General features: G+C 36.3%; 2 protein-coding genes across 2 annotated transcripts; both read right to left on the bottom strand.

The window, feature by feature from the left end:
• Positions 1–2149: 2149 nt before the first annotated feature.
• CPR5 (cuticular protein 5) lies at positions 2150–5258 on the bottom strand. The gene is made up of 4 exons (XM_069122938.1): positions 4977–5258; positions 4431–4626; positions 3909–4180; positions 2150–3766 (listed from the first exon to the last, which is right to left on the bottom strand). Exons 1-4 carry the CDS (start codon positions 5076–5078, stop codon positions 3566–3568), a joined length of 771 nt encoding a protein of 256 aa, XP_068979039.1. The 5' UTR covers positions 5079–5258; the 3' UTR covers positions 2150–3565.
• Positions 5259–7137: 1879 nt separating this feature from the next.
• On the bottom strand, positions 7138–10096 carry LOC138184789 (G-protein coupled receptor Mth2). The gene is given in 4 exon segments (XM_081833759.1): positions 7138–7398; positions 7401–7478; positions 7481–8351; positions 8891–10096. Coding segments are annotated over 3 exon segments (1077 nt in total). The 5' UTR covers positions 8237–8351; positions 8891–10096; the 3' UTR covers positions 7138–7155.
• Between the last annotated feature and the right edge of the window lie 2881 nt (positions 10097–12977).

Raw genomic sequence — 12977 nt, 5'->3', positions numbered from 1 at the left:
ACAGCAAATACCACCATTCGACACTAACTAGAGTCGGACGACGGCAGCGCAGTGGTTAGCGTCTTAGATCACGGACGTTCGGGACCCGGGTACGAATCCTGGCGACCGGAGTCCGATTTTTCTTCTACGCTTCAAGAACGGAAGAAAATCAGCAGTACCCCAGCAGCGACATCTGCAGCTAGCAGCTACAATTATCACGGACGACACTTACACCTCACTTGTATAAAAGACCCAATTAGCGTACTGGCCTTATTACACTATCGCGTCAACACAGTCTTATTTCTCTGTATTACATATAGTTTTAGTATCTTCTTACTTAATCTAATTCCACTCATATGTCATTCTTTTCTTTCTATTTATATCTTGTTTCTTCGTTTTTCGTTCCCTTTGGTACAAATTATAGCGAATATAAAATTATAAAATTATAGAATATAAACTATATCGCTTATTTTGTATTCGTTATTACATTCTCCATTAAAACATTAGCCTAATAACTATACTAATAACCATTTGAGTGCAGATTGGCAGCAGAACGTAATAGACTATGCACAGCATAATCAGAAGGCAGAAAGGCAGCACAGAAAGGAAGCTGATCCTTACAGCTGATCCTGTACAAATTCAGCAATTTAAATAAGACATTAAAATAGACTGTCATTTAAATAAGACCATTAAATTACTCTTATTATTATTATTGTAGATAAATAAATAATTTTCGTAATACTTTTCTTATTATTAATAAATATATGTTTATTGTTCAATAGCATACATTTATGTATTAAAACATAAATTAACGTTAAGCACCCAATGCCTCAATTTCCAATTTCACAAATACAGTATACAGTCCGTTTTAAATGTATACGCGCGAATATTTCTCCAAGTATCAGAAATTCGATAAAATATTTCCGATGAAAGTTGTTTGACTTCACGAGGGGAACTTAATAAGATATTTCCATTTCTTGCTACGTTCTTTTTTAAAGAGATTTCAATGCCAATGGATCATTTGGTTCAATAGTATTGCATATTTTTTTCTACTCCGTTCCTACGTTCGAAAAATGTTCGAGCTTGTGTTGAAAAATGATTAATTTAAAAAATATTGCAGTTTTAATCTCCTACAGGTTATCGTATGAATAGACAAAGAAAGACAACGCGCGGTCTTTATGTTTACGTTTCCGCTGCCGTAAGATGACCAAAATACTGACGCGTGCGATACACGCCACACGAACTCACCACGCAACATACAGACAGAATTCACTGAAGTAGTATCGATGGTAGGTCGGGTTATTTTTCTTGTTTTTCTTTTCTTTTTTTTTTTTTTTTCGAAAATCTTGAGAACTAGGGCTGAGCGCTGGTTACACGCGCGTACAGGGGAAAATTGTTCAAAATATCCAATATTTAAAATGTCCAACATACCCAAAGATCATTGAAATCGGAGAGGAACTAGCTTTTCTACGAGTTCAATATACAAATATCAATTATTCGTTCGTCTATTATATTTATAATTAATTTGTTATTACTTAACACAAACGTCGTCGGTCGCCGAATTGAAAGTGCAAACCCAACCCCCAAACGCGATACATTGATGATATTCGTTTTTAAATGAATTATAATTTATAAGAGACATCCTTTGCAGTCTCGCAAATGCACGTTGTACACGGGGCCTTTCAGCTCGTTCGACCCCCGTTTGTAGACGGAAGATATAGTAAGGTAACGAATACTGACGTATACGCTGGCTTAGACGCATAACTGTAGACAAACCTACACTGTAATGGTACCGGCAGTTTTTCGCCAATATCTCAGAGACTAAGGCCGAGCGACGATATTATTGAAAAATATGTTGTAATTGAACAACTCTACTTTCAATGAAACTGAGGAAAAGATAAAGATCACTTAGAGTATCGTTTATGAGAGGAAACAACGACTTGCGATCAGTTGAAACAAGAATTCGAAACTCTCACAGAAAATCACTTATCTGATTTGAGAATAAAGGAGAAAATTATAGAGAAACAAAATAAAATAGAAGGTAATTCATTTATATCCGTCAAAGTAGATTCATTGAAATAATTTAGAGCCTTTTCTATAATGAAAAACAAGACGTTTCTTCCCTGCTCCCTATTACCTATTACTATTTTTTTTATTAATATTTATTAATTACTATTACTTATTTTACTATTACATCGTATGTAGATATATTGACAAAAAACCTGCTTTTGCTGTAACTTCCTTACATTAATTTATATGTGACGCTAATAACGTTGTAGTTCTCGCGCCAATGCAATATGTGCTGCCAACGCAATCGAAAACAGTGGTGCTGTATGAGATGCTTTGCGATGTTTAAATTTTGCTCGCAATACTTCCAAAGAGCCGCTATCGAGTTGTAGAAATATTTATTCATAGTTTTGAAGTATATATGACAGTACGATATACAATTTTACGCGCTTGAGATGAAAATATTAATCCGGGATGAAGGAGACGATCATAAATTGGTTCTTCTGTTCATTTTTTCAATACAAGTTTCGTTTATCTTTGGCCAATACCAATGGGCAATAAACATTTTGCTTTCTTCCGTTTTTTTTTTCTTTTTCTACTGCTTATCAAACTCACTTGAAATGAATAAAAAACCAATCTCTCGCAAGGCTTCGCAAGGTTATTATAAATTTAAACCATACTGCTCGTTTGCTAAATAATATATTTATTTTGTATGCGATATTATATCCAGTAACGGTACGTCTTTAAAACGGAAGGACTTCACTTGGATAGAAACGCAAACGCCGTTTTAATTATGTCTAAATCTTGAAATCTAGTTATCTAGTATACACTTTTCATCTTTGGAGATTTATAAGTGGGACGATTAATAGTTATAGTAAAAAATACAAAGATTTGCCTAGTATTCCGCTCAGTTCCTTTCTTTCGTCAACGAGGCTCGCAATCTGTCTGCTCGTGTCACAGAATGGATGTAAATAAATATTCTTATCCTTTCGACTTTGCTCATTAAACAAGTCAAAGTGTTCCATAAGAATCACTACAAGTATTTAATGACTTGGTTACGAAATCTTGAACGGAACCAAGAAAGAAAAGAAAAGAAAAGAAAAGAAAAGAAAAGGGAAAAAAAAAAGAAAAAAATCGTTCGTCATAAATGCAGGATGGCAGATTAACCGTATAGTAGCTATTTCTATATCGTTATAGTGATAGAGATGTTGGAATGAAAATTCTAAATCATTAGACCGATGCTCTTAAATAAGATTTTGTCTTCGACGTAAAACAGCAAGATATGGATTTTGTAAATATTATAAATTTGGGATGTGTTTACCAGTAATTGATAATAAGGAAAAAGAAAAAAAGATGGATAACAATGAGTGGAGATGACAAATAGAAATGCATCAATGTCGCTGCATGCCATCAGTAACATTTTCAAGTACACGTGGTTAGATATTCAACGTTTTCAAAGCAAAAAAATTTTCAAAATTCGCATTCGAACAAAGTGAAGCAAAACTGAGGAGAAGGAGATAAAATGTCATGTCGAATCGAATCGAGCCGAGCCGAGTTGCGTTGCATCCCGTTGCGGTATTTAATGAACTTTAACGATGCCTCCGGTACCATAAGCACCCGCAAGAAGCGACTGCGTACCGTAGAGAGAACCTCCTGGTCTTAGACCAAGACCTACGCCGAGACCTAATAAACCCGCGTTCGCGGTGAGTACGTTTGTGGCAGCTACCGTCGGACCTGCTAACAACGGTTGTCTCAATATGGGGGCACCTAACAGCGTAGCCTGCAAAATAAACACGTAATCGTAACTTAACGAATCGTATAATCGGCATAATATAGGGCAGTGTAGGGAGTATACTGAATTTAACGTAAGTAGGCAGCAGGGGTTCAGGTTAAAGGAAAAAGAGAGATTGCACGGAACGAACCTGTGGACGAACGGCTATAGCGGGCGCGGCTGCAGCGATAACCGACGTTGGTCGTGTCAGCAAGGGAGATGCGACAACAGGCCGCGCGGCTGGGGCTGCAGCGACCGCTGTCTTGACCGTGACGCTAGGATCTTTTTGAACAACAGCGTTGAAACCGTTGACAGGATCGGCAGCATACGAGACCACTCGACGCGAACCATCTGGCTCTATTAAGCTATAACTACCTTGAACCACATCGCCATTACGAGTTTCCTCTTGCGCTTTGTTGTCACCTTTTATAAATTTTATTAATTTAATTTATTATTTAATTTATTATCAATTTATTCACGAGTATCGCGATCTCTTTTACAAAATCTCTTATTCTCTATTGAGCTAATTCACGAACGAAGAAGAAAGTAAAATTTTCAAGATTATTATATCCTATTTCCTTTTCGTTGTTTATCTTTTTCGATATTTTATATACTTGGCATGGTATCTAACGGCTGACTTCGAATCAGCTTTCACGATAAGGCAAATAAATACCCGTAAGACCATCGGCTACGCTGTAACTGAAGCTATATTGCGGATTTGGATCAAAATTTTCGGTTCTGACGACAGCAGCCGCAGCTTGTGGAAGTGCTGCTGCCACTGTGGCCCCAGTGGGAGCAATTATTCCTGTGCTCGGCCCGATTATTCCCGCATGAACGACAGTTAGGACCGTAGCCAAATATCCAATGATCTGTATATGAAAAACAAATTGATCAAACAATGTTCTTGCATGTATACACAAATCTGTATGAGGTCTAAGATCTCTTTCACCAGAGGCGATTCGTGTATCGCGATACCGATGTAACATTTTTCATTATGGAAGCGTTCACGCGATGGTTCTATAATGAACAATAATATATAGTCTTTGTTTGTCGTAAACGCGCGCACGTCTCCAAGAGATAAACTGAAATCTGAATGAGAAACAAGACTAAAATGCCAACTTTTTATCTACATATATCGTAGTGTACATATTAGATTGATTTAAAAAGAAAAAAAAAAAAAAAAAAAGACGACAGAAAGAACGCAAAAACAAACGATTACCTTACAATCCATGATGATGAAAAAGTCAACGACGTTCTGAGACCTCTGTAAGAACTGGATACCGTAGCTTTTCGCTAGCGAGGATTTTATACTCTTTGCCATCGGTAGACCCCGCCCTCAACTTTTCTTCGCAGGCACTTTACCCCACTGCGTCGAACTTACTCTTCAGTGAATGTAATAGATCAAGTTGTCTTTGTCATAGTTGAGAGTAAAGTTGCTGTTTCCTATGAACTTTTCAATCAAGCCATCTAATTAAACGTTCACGATCAACTCGTTCACTCTGTCTGTTTCAATTTATTTTTCTATATTAAAACTTGTTCTACAAAATGCTTCTACGCTCGCAAGGAAGCACGATTGAATCACTTATGCGACATTTCATTTAAAATTAATTTTTATTTCGATATGTGTAGAAATAAGTGCTTACATAGTGCGAGTATGGCTATTGAAAGCCTGAAAGTTTTCTTGAACCATTGTTATGCATTAACCGTAATTGTTATTACGTATGTATATATTATGCAGTCTATCTTATTTTAAAAGAGTAAATTTCGCAAATATCCATGGATCAGTTGTACGTGGACCTTATCTTATGATCTTATGACGTGACGAATTTGATAAAAATAAGAATCACCATATTCGATATCGTTATTCGTTTCTTCCTATTTTAAAAAATCAATTTTTGTACCTATAATATGTATCTATACCTACGTCAACGGCGTGTAGATGGTAACTTATGATGTAATTTGAATTTGATCAAAAAATTACGATATTTGATATTAATCGAGCCGTTGAGCATCGATTGGAAGACGGTGAGAATTATAGTTTCTGATAAAATATCAGATTATATTGTCCTAATTATGGTAAGATGACTGGATAATAGATAGATTGCCGAAGAAGAAATACAATACATTCGGCATACTTTGTAAGCACAAGATCACTGGTTAGTTGATACTAATGTGAGCTAATAATTGGTATCGTTGCGACATTGAGCTACGAAATCTTGGAGTCGTGGTAAGCGGTGATCGCAGAGGAGATGGATCGCGTAGACAGTATACTGCTCACGCGTTTCGTTCATATGGGTCACGTAACTCTAGGAGTGCTTCAAGGAGCCGCGTGACATGGAGCTCTCAATTTGCGTAACTGTATAGCATCTATCTCGATCTAATCTGGTACGTATATATTTATTCGTCTATAATATGTATACAAGTACGGTATACAAGTACGACCAATGATAGTTCGATACACGTTGCATAGCTCATACAGCACACACACACACACACACACACACACACACACACAGAGTCGTGTGTTATACGTGCATTTGAACGAGTGCAAATAACGCCACCGACGAGATATAGATCCTCGTTTGTGGTAACGCGTTCCTTCGATTACCAACAGAGTGATTCAAGAGCGATAAACTGTTTTTTGGTCAATCAGAAGTAGGGATTTTCTCTGGTAGATGTGGGTATAAAAGAGCATCAGCTACTTCGTTTTACTTACATTCAGCCACATTCTGAGGACCCTCTGATTCTCTTACCACGTTCACATCACATGCGACATCATCGATTCGATGGCTTCGAACAATGGTTTGAATTAAAACTAAAGTCTTGCACGAAATTACAAATAAAGTATAGAGCAAGCTATTCTATAAAATTTGTGTATACTTGTTGAAAATACTTCGGAAGGCGTAACTTCGTTATACACTATCAAAAAAAGAAAAAGCCAATCCACAATTTTAGAAATCACAATAATCAACCTTACGGTTTAATAATGTTTAATCATAACGGTTTGATGAGTTTTCCAATTATATGAAAGTATATATTGTTTGCTACACAATTTGTAATTGGATCACATGCAATTAGTAATTGTGTCTACAACGAATATTAATGTTTGTGCAGGTTTCATCACTTGCGTCTTCTGGCACGTGAAAATATGCCCGAATCACCTGCTATGCATTCTTCTTTCGCAAAATGTTCTTACGAATCTTTGATCGTTATGCGGAGAGCAGGCAAACGGCGAAAGGGAGCTTTAGAAAAAACATCAACGCGGTAAACTAAAGACCGATATTAAAATATAGATTAGGGAAAGGAATGAAAAAGAAAGAAAGAACAGAAAATGGGATATTATGTAAAACATGAGACGTTGTACGTTATACATTGCTTTATATGCTTGAATTATAATTTCATTTAATAACAATTATTGCCTGGTAATTATAATTTATTAGTGTACTGCTATCGAAGAAAGGGACGGCAGAGAGAAGGGACAACGATTTCGATCGTTTGTTAAGAAATCTTCGATTCGACTTAAAGTACAGAAAAACCTGCGATATCGTCCGCGGCGGTAAAATAGCTAACAACATGAGAATCGGTTGAATCATTCGTGAGAATTTTAATAGCCGTAAGTCGGTAAATGCAGCAGCAGTAAGAATAAGCAGTTGGTCACCCATGGTGCGTCCATCAAAGGATAAAGCCTAAGAAGAAGAAAGTATCGTTTTTTAATCGTATCGTATTAATTCTGTACGTGTTGTTGTCCGCGAGTGCTGTTGATATTTGTATTAAGACCATTCTGTACGATGTGTAGCAAAAAAAAATGGCGTTCGCGAGACGAGTTATGGCCAGAAATGTAGCAATATAAAGAATTACAGTCAAGTTCGTACCATCCTTTTCATTGAAATTTGGTCTGATAAGAGATGATTTTGGAAATAACGGAGTCAGTTCTACGACACAAGCTAAAATTGTTGGTAGTAACGAACTTCCCCAGGTACAACTGGCGTACGTTAAAAATTTCTTTCTTTCTCGCTGCTGATTTTCGCTCTAGTCGGTAATGTTAAACGAAGTCGCGTAATAAAAGGCTAAGGATATAGTAAGAAACATCAATGCCAAACCCAGAATGATATAAACATTAGAATGTATGGAAACACGAGACAGCACGCACGTGACCATGGCGATCAAAATTCTATTCAAGATAATTTGCGTCATGTTATACCATAACACGGCTTTGTGATAAGCTCGTGCATCCATGGCTGGAACAGCGTAATAAACAAGTACTATCAAATAAGGGATAATGTAAATAATACTTGCAAATATTACTATGTTAGCACGCGAAAAATTTAGGGAAGCGAACATGCTATCACACTGTTCAGTCACTTTACTGTTTTCATACGGTTTATCAGTCTTAATAAAAGAGATGTAGATATCGTCGCTGTTGTTCTTGTTCTTGCTCTTGTTGTTGCAATTCCTTCTAAACTCGAACAATTTGATCATTAGAAACGCAAACTTTAAAACAAAAGCATTTCATATTCACTCGCGCGTTAAGGTTTTCATGTCCTCGCTTATTTTGCTATTTCCTTTTCCGATCTATCCTCTGTTCTAAACGTACCTGAAAAGTATTACATGACGCCGTCAACTTCCTTTCACTCGATACTTGTCGGAACTGCTCGAATGATCGACCTTGCAATAATCTAATTTTCGCACATACATATGTACACTGTACATGTATGTGAAACCAAATGAAATTACAAAGAGGGGAAAAACATAGTAGCGTATGTAGGAGAAGCGACTTAGTAGGAAAATGTCACTTATATCTTATACGAATAGTTGTTTAATCGTAGAGAAACGGACTCCGGATGAGTAAACGTATTAATGTTCATTGAATATTTACGCGTGTACGTGTCAATCGAAAACATTGAAATGAACTGAATAGATTCGCCTGAAATTATCATGTCAAGTTTAATCTCAGTCTGAGCGCAATAACACATTCCAACATTCTTAACTGTCCCAATTCTCTCAAAATGTTATATGCTCGTGTTTTTTAAATGAAACAAAGGTGAAAGTGCCATAATAGTTTGCACGCACTCCACGAATTGTTACAAAGCATAAGAATGAAAATGCGTGTATTGTTTATCGCATGATACTTACTTTCGATACAGGCCATACGACAGGTCGCGTGCCAGATACGTTACCGTTACCAAGCATATCGTGTAGAGTTATCGTCAACGTAATTTTGAAATTACAACGACTTTGATGATCGTTGATGCCATCGACGTTATCGAAGCAACATTTTCGTATATACGCTCCGTTCGATACCGCATTATTATTTTGATGAGTACAGGGCACCAACACACAAGCGATATAAAGCAACGTTATCGCGACCCCTGACGTAAACATGTGTAGTTGATCAAATTTCAAATCTAATTCGATGTATATGTGTATCTACGAGATAGTGATTATTTCTACCGAGTTTATGGCACAATTTCGAATGTCACTATGCTAGGTAAGCGCGCACTAGTGACCGAGAACTTCTTTCTCACTTTCCTTCCTTTCCACTTTTCATGGTAATTCTCCATCAATCGTTATATGTTAGTCGAGTTTCCTCACTCTATCTAGATCGTCTATCCCCGCTTATCGTTTCCCGATCTTCTGGCTTAGCTATTCGTCTTTCCCTCTCACCAGTGTATCACGGCAATTATTTGTTTCCCAGAAAATGGAGAGTTCGTTATTTTAGCGTTTTGTGCGTTGCTCATAAGTCGTGTTACTTTTAAGTCATACACACACACACGCACACACACACACACACAAAAGTTGTTCGATGCATTTAAATAACTTTCAAACGTAAGTCATAACTTAAAAGTCGTAATTTGATCTAAATCGTTTACGTCGCGAGATGTCTTTTCGAAAATGAAAAAGTTCTTATTTAGTAGACGCTTTAGTCCGATTTTATTACCAATTCTATTACAATTTATTTACTCGTCTACCTATTCATCCATTGGTTAATCTCTCCATCTACCTACGTATGTATGAATCAAGAAAATTTGGCAGGTTGATGCAACGTAAGCTTTACGTGGACATGTTTACAATTAAGTGGATCGTTGCTAATATGGTATATCATAATACGTATAATTGCTTTCGTCTTCTTCGAATTAATATCTTCGTAATCGTTGTAAGGAATCCAACAGATGGCAAAAAGTTGTTTAACGGGTTATGTTTTCAACGAAGAACTAACTTGAATGCATCGAGATCGATGAGAATTTACGAATAACAACGAACAAGCGAAGTACGCGATCACGTTAGATCCGGATGTAATCGATAATATACCGATTATACAGGGTGGTTGGTAACTGGTGGTACAAGCGGAAAGGGGGGGGGGGTGATTCTACGCGAAAAAAGAAGTAGAAAATTTTTTTTTAATTTTTCCATGGAGACAACGATCTACAGTGAGATCCGTTATAACGAGACGTGATAAAGTGCACGCGTACCGAGCGAAAATTCAAAGTCGATTTTCTCGAAAACAAAGCCTCAAACAAAAAATTTTTATTCTATATTTTCGATTTCTTTTTTCGCGTAGAATCACCCCCTTTCCGCTTGTACCACCAGTTACCAACCACCCTGTATAATTCGACAATAGACGTAACTTGACACTGAAATTCCCCAACAAAGGAAAACCTCTTCCCGCACCATGCATGGACATGACCGCTATTAGCTACATCGCACTTATTACATATAATATATGTATACGATATTGAAACCGGTGAAGAAACAAAGAAACATTTCTGTAAAGAATTTCACCGGAAGTAGTAGTGGCTGAAATGGTTTCAACTTGTAGCGATAACATGTGATAGGTACACGTCTACGTTTCAGGGCTCCGACAAAAGTTTCATTGTATTGGGTTGGCAACTAAATGTCAATACTACCTATTGACAAAATCCGCAATCACTTATTTACCAACCCAATATTTCTACCTTTTTTATTGGCATACATAATACATATACTCCAACGCAACCATATATATGTATTGATTGTACATATAGATATCATATATAACAAAATACTTATCTCTGTATTTTGCTTGATTAACTTTCAATAGTTTGATCATAACACATGATCCTCCTTTTTCGTTATGTCCGTCACATCAGTGATCCGTCTCGCTACATTGGTATCATCTTTCAATCTTACAATACAGGCAATAGGAATCGTATAATTCTATGTAGACGAAAGGTTTGTTTGATTCGTTGCTTAGCAACTAATTGAATGTATAATAAGGGACATGTTGTTAATCGTCGAATTTCTCTTTTCAAAATTAAAACATTTTCTTGCACCCTCCTGTACCGGAGCAGCCTAAGAATAAATATTGTCTTCTGTTTAGTGATAAGTACGTTTTATGGATCGGTTGCCGAGAAATATTCATGCCTTCCATCCAAAAGATCCGGCTCATGGTACGCTAAATTATGATATTGGAGCTCTTAACAAACGTCAGAAATGCAATTTAAATTCAAGAAAATGTATCGAGAGAAGGAAAAATGAAATTTATTTGAGAACACATCCAGAAATCAAAGGATTCGTTTCGATTTTACTTAGGTAAACTAATTTCTTTCCAATTTTGTCACTTTTACGCAAAACCATAAAAATATATATACATATTAGAAAACGCAACAGCTTCGTCTCAACATTGCAACTTATTTTCCATACATATGTAGATACGTATTGCACTCACGATGCCCGATGAATGTTCATGAAAATATAGGTGACTTTTTCAATAGACCACGTCATCAGATAGTTGTAGATCTTCTAGAGTACTTTCTGCATACTGAACAACGATTCACGTTTGAAAACGAATGTCAAGCATTAACAGCCGTTCAAGTGGATGATACTGAAATTTCAAGTCATGACGAGCAATACGTGCATCCTGCAAACTATAGATAACGTATAACATAATTGTCGATTAACTTTTGTTTATTTTATACTTTGCCTTTTTTTATCGAAAAGAATTTTATTTGAGCCGTTGCTATATCCGGCAGCATCTGCTATCTATAAGATATCTTCTATCTATAAGAATACATTTACAAATCGAATCTTTTAGATAACCTACCAAATCGATCGTTAATCGTTCTAAAAGAAAACATTGCTTTACATTGCGTAGCTCGTCGTTTTGTATGCATTATTTCTCGACATCTCTGTGTTACAAGTATAATTAAATCAAATCTCTGTGTTACAAGTATAATTAAATCAAATAATCGTCAAGTTGTTGAAAAACTACTTTATACATTATTAATTTGTCTGCCCCTATTACGTTTCTAACTCATCCAGTGTCGATTCGATTCTATTCTACGTATGTCTGATTGTGAATATTGATTTCAACTATTTGCAAGTTAATTAAATTGCTAACAACGATAGTTGTCACACAATATACTTTTGTGAAATTTCCGGTTATTTACAGGGAAGGGAAACTTGCGATTGCTATTAGCGTTCAATGAGTACTGACCAGTCAGTGAGTTTCCGGCATCGACGACTACATACTTACTTGGAATTACGCCGTTGATTAGCATTTCTCGATCATTAACCGCTCGTTATAAATTATTATTTTCTGTAACATTTGTAACAATTGCAACTTTCTACTTTGGTTGCAATTGTTCTTTGACATTGAAAATCTTATATGTAGTCGCGTTGCCTCATTGCCGTTATATCTAAGCAGACTCGATCTTTGATCAGTCTGACCGAAATTTATGACCATCGTTTCTTTCATTACTTACAATTTCTACGTGTCGTCATTCTATGACTAACCCGTAACTCTATTACAGTGCTCGATTGCGTAACTACAAATTTTCATTTATGTGTAATTGCATAAAAATAAAGCTCTAGGTATGCAGGCAGCGGATGTATGCCGTTGACTGTGCAGTACTGTGCACTGTGCATGGTGCGTATGGGCGCGCGCGCGCACATCTGCCATGTACATGTCATTCTGGGTACGCAACATACAATTATCGCGGAGGTTTATCTTATTTATCAAGGCTTATCGCATGTTGCACAACATATAGATGAACTAAACGATTATATAACGATGAAAAAGGTTATGGTCACATGCAATAGTAGATACAAGCATGTCGACCACATTCGTTTATATAAATAAAATTTGATTAAAACTTGATAATCATATCTATGTGTTAGATATGAAGAAAAGCTTTAAACATATGAAATGTGAAATTTTTACAATCATTTACAGTTATTTACG

This window comes from Bombus flavifrons, chromosome 11 (genome assembly GCF_040668555.2).
Source record: "Bombus flavifrons isolate JBK064 chromosome 11, iyBomFlav1_principal, whole genome shotgun sequence".
Lineage (NCBI taxonomy): Eukaryota > Metazoa > Arthropoda > Insecta > Hymenoptera > Apidae > Bombus > Bombus flavifrons.
Note: the sequence above shows the minus strand (reverse complement) of the source record. Positions and strands in the feature narration are given on the sequence as shown.

What these genes read in the sequence shown, in the direction of transcription:
- CPR5 (XM_069122938.1), bottom strand. Translation starts at nt 5,078, where the DNA reads ATGGCAAAGAGTATAAAATCCTCGCTAGCGAAAAGCTACGGTATCCAG. An exon ending in TCATCATCATGGATTGTAAG is followed by an intron (nt 4,627 to 4,976) that starts GTAATCGTTTGT and finishes TTTCATATACAG; the next exon opens with ATCATTGGATATTTGGCTAC. An exon ending in CTATAGCCGTTCGTCCACAG is followed by an intron (nt 3,767 to 3,908) that starts GTTCGTTCCGTG and finishes TTTATTTTGCAG; the next exon opens with GCTACGCTGTTAGGTGCCCC.